The following is a 15,324-nucleotide window of genomic DNA, read 5'->3' as shown; positions in this document are numbered from 1 at the left end:
GCCTTGTGCTCCTGGCTGCTAAGAGAAATCTGGCTTTGCCATATTAGTTCTTGGGATTTTGTGTAACAGAATTTGGGTGATAACAGAGAGCAACGGGCTTGGGAAAAGCCAGGATGGGGAAATAGCTTTCAAAATTGACAAGATATACTTGACCTGATGCAAGAAAATAAAAAATGTAGGTGAAAAATAGGAGAAGGGAGAAGAAAGAGAAGCTCTAGTGAGGGTTTAGTCTGTAGCTGTGAGCAGCTATAGATTGGGAGGTAAAATTGGGAGAGAGGTTTCATTTCTATGGATAAAGTTGTGTTAGCAGAAATAGTTTTTTTTTTTTTTTAACTTTATTTCCCTGTAAATTGGAAGTATATTAACCTATTCCAACTCTTTGGTGTGTTTGAGAGGCTTAGGAAATATTGGAATTACTTTTATTTGATTTTTTTTTTCATCAGACCACTACTTTTTTGGTGTGACACTGAGTAGAAACTGAATCATTTGGGGTCCCAATTATATTCCTTTGACCTACCTATTTCTTCAGGTTCTTTCATTCTGAGGGAAACCCCAGAGTGCTGTTCTTTTTACCAACTCCTACATCCATGACAGAGTAGAGCACTAGGTGGGTTACATCCATGACACCTGGCAGTCAATTTTGCCCCTTAACCTTTCCTCCTCACTCTGCCCTATTCAGTTAGGGTCATGTATCAGTTGGTATGCTTTTTGCTGTAAGTAATAAAAACCTCAACTTGAGATCATAAAAATAAAGAAAATTTATGATTTTATATAACAAGAAGGCAGGTTATTTATATACCAGTTATATCCTTAGCAGTCTGGTTTTGACTTCCTTGAGTGCCTCTCATGGTCTTAATATGGCTGCAATGGTTCCAACCACCACATCTTCACAAAACAGTATCTAGAGGTGAGAAACAGTAACTTGTTTTTTGTTCTTTTTTAAGAGCAAAAATCCCTTTTCACAAGGCATGGATTATTTACCAGCATCCCCCTCATGTTTCATTCTTCAGCATTGAGTGCCGTGAGTCTTCCTAAACTAGTAATTGGCAAGGGAAATGGAATTACCAAATTTTAATTGTCTTGCACTAAGGCTGGGGATCTTGATACCTTCCAGAGCACAAAGCCATGTGGAGGGCAAACACCTGAATACAATGGTGAACTGCCATCAAGGAAGGTTGAGATGGTGTGTGAGGGGAGGTGGGGTGGGGGGAGTGGGGTCCATTTACAGTGTCTGTATAGGCCTTTTCAGATAGCAAAAATACAAGAATAAAAAATCACTATATAAGTACAAACATTCACAGAGATGAGAAAGCTTCTTATTAGAGACTTATTGGCATCTTCCTTCCCTCAAACTCCTGCCATAGACACTCCCTCCTCTAACTGTAGGGTCTAGAACATGTTATTCAGGAAGAGTAGCACGTTGGGGGATAAGACTAGAGAAGGCACATTTTAGGCTGAGAGGTGGCAAGTTTCTTCTTTTGTGGTACCTTTCATTCTAAAGAGTCAGAAGGGTCAGAGTTAGGCACAGAGGAGAGAAAGCAAAGTTAAGAAGTAAAGGGGTTCTTTTCGTTACACAGTCATGTTCAACATGTCAGGGATTTAGAATAGAGAATGTGATCAGAAATGGAGCAGGCTCATGTAAATGGAATATGTATTTTATTGTACTTCATAGAACCTTGGCATGATGATTAGAAGCTGGATAGGATAAAAAAAACTAGTACGGAAAAGGAGGAGCTAACTCCCCAGTCCAGTTGTCAGGAGTGGCCAAAGGAGAAGGAAGAAAGTTTTGACAAATAGATTTGATCATGTAGGCCTCCAGATTCCAGAAGCACAATTTAACATTTTCTCAGACTGACCTCCTTACTCCTTCCCCTTTACCATACTCAGTCTCATTTGCATAGATAAGCCACAAACTATTTCTGCTGTGAGCTCAGGAGATACTTGCACACATCGAATTATTCTCTAATGTTAGCATTACTTATTTTGTCCGTATGAATCACATTCTGTATTACGACACAGTTCTTTTTTCCATCCCTACTAAAGCATTCAGATAGGTACTAAATAAGATCATTTCCTCTGCTGTCTCTTTTCTCACACTACAGCTTTTCCCTAGATATTTTTGTTCATTCTAAGTATTTTAACTGCCACTTACACACTGGTGACTTTCACATTAGTATATTATGATCAAGCCTTAAAACCAACTGCTAACTGAAATGTCTATCTGAATATCTCATAGGCTTCTCATGTTCCCATCTCCAAAGTTGATATCCTCACCTTTGTCCCTACCTCACTCTTCTCACATAATCAAGATCTAAAATATTTGTTAATTCATTTATTCCACCATGCTTGGTGCTGGGTACTTCAAACAATCAAATGATAAACATTCCATGTGTTTTGGTTATCTAGTGTTGCTGTAACAGAAATACCACAAATCGATGGCTTTAACAAAGAGAAATTTATTCTCTTACAGTCCAGTAGGCTAGAAGTCCGAATTCTGGACACCAGCTCCAGGAGAAGGCTTTCTCTCTCTGTTGGCTATGGAGGAAGGTCCTTGTCATCAATCTTTCCTTAGTCTAGGAGCTTCTCCGTGCAGAAACCTCAGGTCCAAAGGATGTGCTCTGCTCCTGGCACTGCTTTCTTGGTGGCATGAGGTCCCCTGTCTCTCTGCTCACTTCTCTCTTTTATATCTCAAAAAAGATTGGCTCAAACACAATCCAATTTTGTAGATTAAGTCCTGCTTCATTAACGTAACTGCTGCTAATCCTATCTCATCAACATCATAGAGCTAAGATTTACCATACATAGGAAAATCACATCAGATGACAAAATGGTGGACAGTCACACAATACTGGGAATCATGGCCCAGCCAAGTTGACAGATATTTTGGGGGAACACAATTCAATCCATGACACCATGGCCCCCTTTCTTAGGCTCTTACTCCATGATTTCACCTTTAAAAAATAAAAGAAGAAAGAAAAAATATCAATGATAACTCTATTTGTTTTCTGAAATTATTCTGCATTCTTGGCTACATAGTTAAAATTGTGTTTATTTCAATTAGTGTAGGTTTTAAAAAAAATAAAATAAAAGCACTTCTGTTTTCATTTCACTAGAGATGGCTTTAGTAAGGAATTGAATTTATGCCAAATAAGTAAATGACTTAAAAGATAAAATGATATGATTAAGCAATGTTGTTTTTGTCAAGATGATAGGTCCAATTGCCAGTGACCTTGCAAGCTTTCATGAAGGTTTTAAAGTAACATAAATTAGAGAGACAAGACAGAAGCAGCAATGGCTCATCTGTATTAAATAGAAAAATGTCTTCGAAAGAGGAGATTTCAAGTAGACAAAAATGAATTCAGAAGGACTTTGATCATGTAATTAGCTTTTAGGGAATTAGTTTATTTTTTCATCTGATAAAATCTTTCATGATGATACACTATGAAGGTCAGCATTGTCTGTTATTTCTAAGTATAAAAATTTCCTATAATCTGATTTTTTAAAGAGGGTCAGTCCTAAATTATGATTTCTGTGATGCATTTTTATAGACATATTGTAGGTGATGCTCCTTATATAAATAAAATCATTTATGTATCTACATAGTAAGGGCAAAGAAAATGTGTGTGTTTATTATGAAGTCATCAAGGACACAGAGCTTGCCCTTCAAGAAGTTAGTAGGAAAATAAGTCATATTCATAAGCTCCAGTTATACAAGGTAAATTTTGATATGCTTCACAAAATACAAACACAGAGCTATGGAAACTCAAACGATGAAAGTTCGTTTTAATAGTGGGAACGCATAGTCTCAATGGAAAAGGACACAGTTGAGCTGGATCTTGAAGATGAGCTGAACAGGTAGTACAAGCCAGGTATAGACCTGCCTGCTGGTTCCTTGTGCTGGTCCATGGAGTAGAAGGTGTGATGCGGTAGCAAATTAAGTAGGCACTTTTTTTTTTACGAGTTGTAAGGTTGTAAGATAGCAAATTCTATCCGGTTCTTCCACCTAAGGCTTAGGTGATGAATAAGACCCTTGGTAGAATTAAAAAAAAAAAAAGAGGGATTTGGAGTAGAGAAGTAAGGTAATTGAAGGAGCTCTAGATAAAGATAACCTGTTGCTATGGAGTCGATTCCTACTCATAGTGACCTTATAGGACACAGTAGAACTGCCTCATAGGGTTTCAAAGGAGTGGCTTGTGGATTCAAACTGCCAACCTTTTGGTTAGCAGCTGAGCTCTTAATGAAAGATAGAGGACAGATATTTGTCCAGGATTTTCATTGTATCCCAGTGTTGGTTAACATTGCTGAGCTGTCATTATTTAAAGAAACCCACAGAAGATAGGTCAAAAGTCTGTTTCAGACAGAAGGAGATGCATGAATCAAAATGTAAGCTTGGATAAAGACTTATTTGGGAAGCAACAACAGGTCTGATTTGGCTGATACTGAGTGTATATTTAGAAAAAGATAACTATATAAATAAAAAACAGGAAACAAAAAAAAAATTCAAACCTGTTGTCTTAGAGTTGATTTCAACTCATAGCAACACTATAGGACACAGTAGAACTGCCCCATAGGGTTTCCTAGGAGCTGCTGGTGGATTCTAACTGCCAACCTTTTGATTAGCAGCCGAGTGCTTAACCATGGTACCACCAGTACTCCATATAAAATAGGAAAGTAGTGCTAAAATATACAGAATCTTTATTCTAGGGCAAAGAGTCTGAAAGTTACCCTGAAGGTTTTGAGCAGACCTGCAAATTTCTATGGGTAATGGTAAAAGACTTGGTTTTCAGGAATTAGTTTCATTGTTGGGTGTAGACGTTATTGAAAGATGGAAAGAGTACAAGTAAGTACAAGTAGGAAGATAATTTGGAGTCACTACTATGGTTCAGAAAAGGAAGAAGATATGAGGATCTAAATTAAGATTGGAGCACTGGGGAAGCAGAAAAGGGATGATTGTAAGGATTGGGTATATTGGAAGTTGCATCAGTAGGATCTGAAGACTAAATCAATGTGGTAGAAAGGAAAAGAAGAAACCAAAGATGATTCTACAGCTTTGTGCCAGGTTAACTGGAAAAATTGTGAAGAAATAAAATAATAAATAAAAGGAACTGATTTGGTGTTAACTATGAGTTGATGGAGGGCTTGGAGGTTTTATTTATTTATTTGGAATCTGTACTTTTTATTTATTTATTTTTACTGAACTTTAGATGAACTTTTACAGAACAAACTAGTTTCTCATCAAACAGTACACACATTGTCGTATGACATTGGTTAACACCCCCACGACAGGTCAACACTCTCCCTTCTCAACCCTGGGTTCCCTATTACCAGCTTTCCTGTTCCCTCCTGCCTTCCAGTCCCTGCCCCAGGGCTGATGCACCCCTTTAGTCTTGTTTTGTTCCATGGGTCTGTTCAATCTTTGGCTGAAGGGGGAGGTTTATTTATTTTAAAGTACCAGCAGGCTTGGTGAAAATGCTTTGTGGAGAAATGAAAAATCAAGGACAGAGCTTTGGAAAGAAACGTACATTTGCAGAGCTTGATTAGTGGGCTCTTTTGCTAGGCACATACAGAAGTGATAGTTGAAATTGTGAGAATGAAAGCAAACAAAGCAGGTTTGATTCAGGCAGCAGCCTGAGGGAATGGCTAAATTTAGGTGATAGGAAGAGGAAGAGGAGCCAGCAAAGAATCAAGCAGTGGTAGAATGTTGCAGGAAGTTCAACAGATATACAAAGTGAGAAATGACCTTTGAAAGATTAGTTTCACTGGAGGAAAAAGCTAGACTTCAAAGATGAATCCCTACAATTGGGGAACTTTTTTTAAAGGAATATACTCTATTATCTGTTCACATAACAAAAGTTCAGAGTTCTTTTAGTGAGGTAAATCTACCTGTTTCTTTGGTTCCTCCAGATTATACATTATGCACCATTTGAAAGCTTATTTTGTGTGTGTCATATCAAGGAGTTAGATTTTGTATTCTTGTATATATTGAAAAATATTCCTCAAATTTATTATTGAAAATTACCATATGGCCTAAATGGGTTAATGACATTTTTAAAGAGGCCAACTTGTAATTAGGGAATGCATAAGCATGATAATAATGCAACTCTAAGAAAAATTACAGCTAGATTCATTACATTATTAACCAGTATATTATTCTTGATAATTTAAAAAATGTAGAAGGAATAGTTTCTACTATTAATTAAACTTATTTGTTTTGAAAATGTGGACTTAGAAATTTAAGATATTGGCCAAACATATGAAAAAGTACAGATGACTCTGTCTTTGGAGCTGTCAGCTTGGTTGGAGTTAAGCAGAATCAATATGTGGGGCAAGAAGAAGAACCATGGAGGGGAAATTTGCTGCTAGTACTCGAAACAGGAAGAGAAAGACAGATGAGGAAATCCAGGCTTTTCACTGGAGATAGTGTCTTGGTTATCTATTGCTGCATAATGACCAGGATAGTATCTTGGTTATCTATTGTTGCAAAACTTAGTGACTTAAAACATCAACCATTTTATTATTTTTCATGGTTCTATGTGTTGCTTGGGCCCACCTAGGCGGTTCTTCTGCTTTTCACAAGTTTGGCTGGGAATGCAGTCGTCTGAGGAGTCTACTGGAATGGAATATCTAATATTTCTTAGTTATGCGGTTGACAGTTAATGCTAGCTCTCAGATGGGCACCTACCTGGGGCTTTCAACTGGAGGGCTTTCATATGGCTTCCCACGTGCTTTGAGCTTCTCATAGTATGGTAACTGGGTACTGAGATGGAGTGTCCCAGAAGCAAGCATTCCAAGACGGAGGGAGCAGAGCCTGCTGTCCTCTTATAGGATAGGCTTGGGACTGGCACACTGTCACTTCCACTATGCTATATTTTTAAGCAGTCACAGGGCCAGCCAGATCCAGGGGAGAAGTAAAGTCCACCTCTCAGTGGCAAGAATGACAAAGAATTTGAAGGTATACTTAATCCATCAAAGATAGGGACGGGGCGGAGGCGGCGGCGCCCGCGGGCTGTGCAGACCCCAGCGCCCGGCGCCCAGCCCACGCCGCAGCCCCAGCGCCAGCCCCGCGAGCCTTTCGCGCCCCCGCCCCGGCGGCAGCATGGGCGGCGCCCGGGACGTGGGCTGGGTGGCGGCGGGCCTGGTCCTCGGCCGGCGCCTGCTACTGCATTTACCGGCTGACGCGGGGCCGGTGGCGAGTCGGCCGCGGGCCCCGGCTGCGCCCCTCGCCGTCCGCAGAAGACTTAACAGATGGTTCATATGATGAAGTCCTGAATGCTGAACAACTTCAGAAACTCCTTTACCTGCTCGAGTCAACTGAGGATTCTGTAATTATTGAAAGAGCTTTGGTCACTCTGGGTAACAACGCAGACTTTTCAGCTAACCAAGCCATTATTCGTGAATTGGGTGGTATTCCAATTGTTGGAGACAGGATCAACAACCCCAACCACAGTATTATAGAGAAAGCCTTAAACGCCCTAAATAACCTGAGTGTGAATGTTGAAAATCAAGACATCATAAAGATATACATCAATCAAGTCTGTGAGGATGTGTTCTCGGATCCCCTAAACTCTGCTGTGCAAATGGCCGGACTGAGATTGTTAACAAACATGACCGTCACCAATGACCACCAGCATATGCTTAACAGTTACCTTACAGACTTTTTCCATGTGTTACTTACTGGAAATGGAAACACCAAGGTTCAAGTTTTGAAACTGCTTTTGAATTTGTCTGAAAACCCAGCCATGGCAGAAGGACTATTCGGTGCCCAAGTGGATTCATCATTCCTTTCCCTTTATGACAGCCGCGTAGCAAAGGAGATTCTTCTTCGAGCACTTACACTGTTTCAGAATTTAAATAACTGCGTCAAGAAGGATGGTCATTTAGTTCTTAGGTTCACTTCCACCTTTCATAAAGGTTCCTTGTTTTTTCTGTTATATGGAGAAGAATGTGCCCAGAAAATGAGAGCTTTAGCTAATCACCCTGATGTGGATGTGACGGAAAAAGTTGTAATAATAACGTAATTCTAACGGGCCATGTTTCCAGAGTGATAGAATCTGGAAGTAGTATACATTATAAAAAAAAAAAAATACATTATAAACGTATACAATTTCCTTATAAAGCAAAGGGAATCTTTCAGCTGTTGAATTTAAATAGTAGATATCATGTTTCATCACTAACACAGCTATAACTTGCCATGGTCTCCAAGTTTATTTTGGATCGTTTTATTGATACCAAATGATTAGTGCTTCTACTGAAAACATTTCTTTTGATTTTGTCTAGATCGAGATATTTTAGTTATTGCCTGTATATGAAGTGACAGTGACTTTTTTTTATGCATAAACCACCCTTATACCTTTTGCAGTTATTTGCAGCTAAGAGGGCGACCGCATGTGTGCAGAGTAGAACTGCTCCATAGGTTTTCAAGGCTGTGACCTTTTGGAAGCAAATCCCCAGGCTGTCTTCTGAGGCACCTTTTGGTGGATTTGAACCACCAGCCTTTCAGCTAGTAGGTGAGCACTGAACCATACGTGCCACCCAGGGACTCTTAAGAGGACAGTAGTATGTCATTACTGCATTGTTTTAGAACAGCCATGGAAATGGCACCATTGTTTTAGTAGTGATGAGATCCTGAGTCCTCAAGTCTAACTGCCAACCCAGCCATTCTGCTTTCACAAATCTATTCCAATCGTTCGTGCTTCTAGTCAATGAAAAATGTAAACTTTTAGGAGAAAGTATTTCCTAGTGCTTGACCACTCCCATTCAATGTGTCAGTATGTAAAGATGTTATACATAAAATACCAGGACTGATGAAAATATCTACCCATAGACAATTAAGTAAATTAGTTTTTCTGTTCTTAAAAGGAATGAAGTGGCTCTGATGTGCTGATGTGGAAATATATCCATGAAATATAGTTGTTTTTTAAAATACGTTGACAGAAAATATATGAGATCCCATTTGTGGTTTTTTAAATGAAAAATATCTATGTTTATGTATACACAGAACACTTCCAGAATGATACACACAAGTTCCTAGGGTGAGATTGGGGAGTGGGGAAATGACTTCTCTGTATACACTCTCTTCTACTGTTTGAATTTTTTACTGTGAGCATAAATTTTAAAGTAATTTTTTAAATAAAGGGGAAAAAATTAAAAAAAAAAAAAAAGATAGGGACAGAAAGAAATACCAGGAAGCAAGAAAAACAGAAAGTGCAAGACAATCAATTAGGCAGTAAGAGAAAGCTAAGGCAGGAAGGTGTTCATGCTTTTTACTGTTTATTTTTACTGGGCATAAGAAATTCCCGGAAATCAAACACACCTGGCAAACTCTGTAGGTAAATATCATATTATAACTAAACCAAATTTGGATAGTAGATGAATGAAGGATGATCCTGTCTAAAAGGAGCCCTCATGGCACAGTGTTTAAGAGCTCAGCCGCTAACAGAAAGGGTTGGGGTTTAAGCCCATCAGAGAAAGATGTGGCAGTCTGCTTCAATAAAGATTACAGCCTTGGAAACCCTGTGGGCAGTTCTACTCTGTCCTATAGGGTTGCTATGAGTTGGAATTGACTCCACTTCAATGGGTTTGGTTTGGATTTGGTTATCAAAAGCACAACGTTTAGCATTTTGATCTGCAGGGTGGAAAAAGCCTGAAACAAACCAAACCCCTAAACCCCTAAAAAAAACAAAACCAAACCCCTTGCAGTCAAGTTGATTCCAATTCATAAAGACCCTATAGGGCAGAGTAGAGCTACTCCATAGCGTTTCCAAGGAGCGCCTAGTGGATTCGAACTGCCAACCTTTGGTTACTATCCTGAGCTCTTAACCACGGTGCCACCAGAGGAAAATCACCCAAACAAAGATTCTCAGGAGTGACTACACAATAATTTGATCCAGTAAATTGAAGATTGGAATCTGTGATGGTTAAGATTGTATGTCAACTTGGCTAGGCCATGATTCTCAGTGTTTATATGTGATCACCCCCACGATGGGACCTGCTGTGAGTCGTCGATCAGTTGAAAGGAAGTTTCCTTGGTTGTGCGGCCTGCATCCAAATATAAGTGGATGTTCTGGCTTTTGCCTCCCCTGGATCCTGCAGCTGCCTCCTGTTCATCGAACCTCTGGTTCTCGGGGCTTGAGCTAGCAGCTTATCTGCCGATCTTGGGATTCACGGATCTTCATAGACTGTGAACAAGAACCCTGCTCTCTGACCTGCTGATTTTGAGTTCACCAGCTCCTGCAGCTATGTGAATCGGGAGACACTTCTATCTTGATCCACAGACTTAGAACATTCTGGCCTCTACAATCACATGAGCCTTTTCCTTGATATAAATCTCTCTCTGTGTATATATTTATATGGTTTACTGGTTTGCTTCTCTAGAGAGCACAACCTAAGATGTTTGGTACCAGGATTGCGGTAATCACATATAAACACTGAGAATCATGGCTCAGCCAAGATGACACACAATCTTAACCATCACAGAACCATTTTAAAATTTGCTGTCAAAGTGATTTTCATTGATAAGCGAAAAAGAGTACTTAATATGATCCTTAGGAGTATATTTATTTGTCGGTTAACATTTTCTGCATGAAAGTAAGACATTACTCTGATAAAAGCAATGAAGAACACTGTTCAAATGAAATTAAACTATGAAGAGAATGTTCCAAGTGGGAGTAGAAATAATTAACCACTAATTATGTCACCTTTTACATTTTGTGTTTCATCATTAAAAATATTCCTAATATTGGAAGGTAGATTGTACAGGACATTTTTTTAAAGAATATAAAGGTCTAAAATATTGACTCATTGAACTTTTAATTTTTGAAAATATTTTCAGTAGGATAAATACAAATCCAAACTTAGAACAATAGAATTCTGAGGTCTTCAAGTCCCTAGGCTCAGGTATTAGTTTATATAGTGCATCCATTCAGCAGGCTACCACATACATTTTTCTCCAACTTCTGTAGAATTCAAGCCATTCACTCATTTATTGAAACAAGTCTTTATTGCATGTCTTCTATATACCATGCACTGGGCTAAACCTAGGTATATATTGGTAAGTGGATAATAGAGACATGTTTTCTGACTTTATGGGGCTTGTTGCCTCTTGGGTTCACACGTTAAATGGGTAATAATACAAATAATTATAATTATAAGGGAATGGATCAGGCCCAATCTTAAAAAAAACTTATGCAAGAAACTTTAAAGAATTAAATTATACTTCTGTTTCCTTTTTAACCCTGCCTCATATTTTGAAGATATTAGAATGTTGTATTTGTGAATACAGCATTCTCTATAGGATGCCTAGGCAAAATTAAGAAGAAAAGTTTGTCATCTTTGTTGCATTTGAAATTTTACCACCTATCTGCCTATCGTCTTTCATTACCTAGAACTATTAACACCCACCTCCAGTTACCTAAGGGCCCTTGTGCTGCCCACTGTCCCTGCTGACTTCTCTCAGTCCTTCTGGAACTTGCAGAGCTTTATGTGTTTCTTTTTAACCAATAGTAATGGTCAAACCCCTAGTCTTTCAAAACAGCTAATAAGAGAGATGTGTTGGGAGTGTCTTCAACTGTTCTGAGTAGATGACTTTTGAATGTATGCATGTATATATATACTGTATATTATAAAAAACTGTTATATAGATTCTGTATATATACTGTGTACATACACTGTATATATATACTATATATGTGTGCCTATGTATATAGACACATGTACGTGTGTGTGTATATATATGTGTGTGTATGTGTGTGTCTGTATATATATGTGTGTGTGTATATATATATATATATATAGTTGTTGATGTTAGGTGCCATTGAGTCAGTTCCAATGCATAGCAACCCAGTGTACCACAGAATGAAACACTATCAGGTCCTTCGCCATGCTTGCAATTGTTGTTATGCTTGAGCTCATTGTTGCAGCCACTGTCAATCCATCTCATTGAGGGTCTTCCTCTTTTCTGCTAACTCTGTACTTTACCAAGCATGATGTCCTTCTCCAGGGACTGATCCCTTTTGACATTTCCAAAGTATGTGAGACACAGTCTCGCCATCCTTGCTTCTAAGGAGTATTCTGGTTGTACTTCTTCCAAGACAGATTTGTTCTTTCTTTTTGCAGTCCATGGTATATTCAATATCCTTCTCCAACACCACAATTCAAAGGCATCAATTCTTCTTCGGTCTACCTGGTTCATTATCCAGCTTTCACATGCATATGATGTGATTGAAAATACCATGGATTGGGCCAGGAGCACCTTAGTCTTCAAGGTGACATCTTTGCTCTTCAACACTTTAAAGAGGCCCTTTGCAGCAGATTTGCACAATGCAGTGTGTCTTTTGATTTCTTGACAGGTGCTTCCATGGGTGTTGATTGTGGATATCCAAGTAAAGTGAAATCCTTGACAACTTCAATCTTTTCTCCATTTATTATGATGTTGCTTATTGGCCCAGTTGTGAGGATTTTTGTTTTCTTTATGTTGAGGGGTAATCCGTAAGGACGGCTGTGGTCTTTGATCTTCATCAGTAAGTTCTTCAAGTCCCCTTCATTTTCAGCAAGCAAGGTTGTGTCATCTGCATAACGCAGGTTGTTAGTAAGTCTTCCTCCAATCCTGATGCCCCATTCTTCTTCATATAGTCCAATTTCTCAGATTATTTGCTCAGCATACAGATTGAATAGGTATGGTGAAAGAATACAACCTTGATGCACAACTTTCCTGACTTTAAACCACGAAGTATCCTCTTGTTCTGTCTGAACAACTGCCTCTTGATCTATGTACACATTCCTCATGAGCACAATTAAGTGTTGTGGAATTCCCATTCTTGACAATATTGTCCATAATTTGTTATGATCCACACAGTTGAATGCCTTTGCATAGTCAATAAAACCCAGGTAAACATTCTTCTGGTGTTCTCTGCTTTCAGCCAGGATCCACCTGACATCAGCAACGATATCCCTGGGTCCACGTCCTCTTCTGAGTTTCTGACAGTTCCCTGTCGATTAACTACTGCAGCTGATTTTGGATGATCTTCAGCAAAATTTTGCTTGCATGTGATATTAATGATATTGTTAAATAATTTCTGCATTCTGTTGAATCACCTTTCTTGGGAATAGGCATAAATATGGATCCCTTCCAGTCAGTTGGCCAGATAGTTGTCTTCCAAATTTCTTGGCATAGACAAGTGAGCACTTCCAGTGCCGTATCCATTTGTTGAAACATCTCAATTGATACCCCATCAATTCCCAGAGCCTTGTTTTTCCCCAGTACCTTCAGTGCAGTTCTTGACCACATGCCACCTCTTGAAATGGTTGAATGTCAACCAATTCTTTTTGTTATAATGACTATGTGTATCCTTCCCTCTTCTTTTGATGCTTCCTGCATCCTTTAATATTTTCCCCACAGAATCGTTCACCGTCGCAACTCAAGGCTTGAATTTTTTCTTCAGTTCTTTCAGCTCGGGGAATGCCAGGTATGCTCTTTCCTTTTGGTTTTTTATCTCCAGCTCTTTGCACATGTCATTATAATACTTTGTCTTCTTGAGCTGCCCTTTGAAATCTTCTGTTCAGTTCTTTTACTTCATCATTTCTTCTTTTGCTTTAGCTGCTTGACATTCAAAAGCAAGGTTCAGAGCCTCTTTTGACATTCATTTGGTCTTTTCTTTCTTTCCTGTCTTTTTAATGACTTCTTGCTTTCTTCATGTATGATGTCTTTGATGTCATTCTACAACTCGTCTGGTCTTCGGTCATTCATGTTCAACGTGTCAAATCTATTCTTGATATGGTCTGTAAATTTAGGTGGGATATACTCAAGGTCGTACTTTGGCTCTCGTGGACTTGTTCTAATTTTCTTCAGTTTCTACTTGAGCTTGCGTAGGAGCAGTTGTTGGGCCTTTCCACAGTTAGCTTCTGGCCTTGTTCTGACTGATGATATTGAGCTTTTCTTTTGTCTCTTTCCACAGATGTAGTCGATTTGATTCCTGTGTATTCTATCTGGTGAGGTCCATGTGTACAGTCGCTGTTTATGTTGGTGAAAAAAGTATTTGGTCTTGCAAAATTCTGTTATGCAATCTGCAGCATCGTTTCTATCACCAAGGCTGTATTTTCCAACTACTAATCCTTCTTCTTCCTAACTTTTTCATTCCAATCACTGGCAATTATCAATGCATCCTGTCTGCATGTTCGATCAATTTCAGATTGCAGAAGCTGGTAAAAATCTTCAATTTCTTTATCTTTGGCCTTAAGGGTTGGTGCATAATTCTGAATAATACGTGATTTTATATGTATATAAAATCTCTTATTCAGGTCTTCCCCATGTTCCATTGTAAATCCAGCTGCCTATTTCACATCTTTATTGGAATACTGTAGAGGCATCTCAAATCCACATTTTAAAAGCTTATGTGACTTTTCTACACATTCAGTTTCTTTCTGATATTTATTATTCAACAGGTATTCATTGGGTACCTACTGCAGTCTATGACGTGTGCTACCCTCTAATCATATCACAATATAGCTGACTCTTCACTTGTCAACCTGCCTCATTTGCCCACTGATAAAAACCATCACTTATTTTCCAGGGCTTAATGCAGATTAGGAAAGCAATAATATCTATTAGTTTTAGGAAGAAACATAAATAATTTTCCTAGAGGATCATTCCCCTTAACGCTCCTTGGATATCCCTTTTTCTTGTTTTTCCCTTTTCACTTTCCCTGATCTTTTTTTTGCCACTTGCCATTGTCCTCAATTTATCTTTCTGGCACCCTGAAACCTTCCCCTGATTATCTGTTTCCATAAGGTCAGTAATTGCTCTGACTGTCAGGTTACTTCTATTTCTAACACTGGATGGTAACTCTTTGTAGGTCAGAACATAGAAAAAATGGCTACCTGTTATGCATCAAGTAGGGACTATGTCTCCATCAAGGATTCATACAGTGTCTCTGTGAAAATAGCTTTTAAAGATGTAATAGGGTCCAGTGTTATGTAGGCTTATCCATACGGGTAGAAATGCAGTCATACAATGTGAAAAAAGACCAGAAGAATGGATCCACTTTCAAAATGTGATTCTTAGGTGGTAAAAAAAAAAAAAAAAAAAAATGCATGAAATTGGAATCAATCACTGTCTCTTAACTTTATGACTTACTTGAAAGTGACTTGTAAAAGTTCTTATTCAAAGAGAAAAAAATATATAGGTACATTTATAAATGAAATTAAATGAGTGTCCTGCTATGAAGTACTTGTTACATTGTAGAAGCTTTTCTTCTATGTCCACGTCAGAGGAAGGACCATTTAATGAGAACAATAAACTCTTAAACACTGTGCCACCAGGGCTTCTTT

General features: G+C 38.6%; 1 protein-coding gene across 1 annotated transcript; it reads left to right on the top strand.

Annotated features, from left to right (window-relative positions):
* Window positions 1–7,096: 7,096 nt before the first annotated feature.
* LOC100654014 (armadillo repeat-containing protein 10-like) lies at window positions 7,097–8,050 on the top strand. The gene is given in 2 exon segments (XM_010588546.3): window positions 7,097–7,146; window positions 7,148–8,050. Coding segments are annotated over 2 exon segments (921 nt in total). The 3' UTR covers window positions 8,019–8,050.
* Window positions 8,051–15,324: the final 7,274 nt, after the last annotated feature.

The sequence above is a fragment of the Loxodonta africana genome, chromosome 14, assembly GCF_030014295.1.
Source record: "Loxodonta africana isolate mLoxAfr1 chromosome 14, mLoxAfr1.hap2, whole genome shotgun sequence".
Classification (NCBI taxonomy): Eukaryota; Metazoa; Chordata; class Mammalia; order Proboscidea; family Elephantidae; genus Loxodonta; species Loxodonta africana.
Note: the sequence above shows the minus strand (reverse complement) of the source record. Positions and strands in the feature narration are given on the sequence as shown.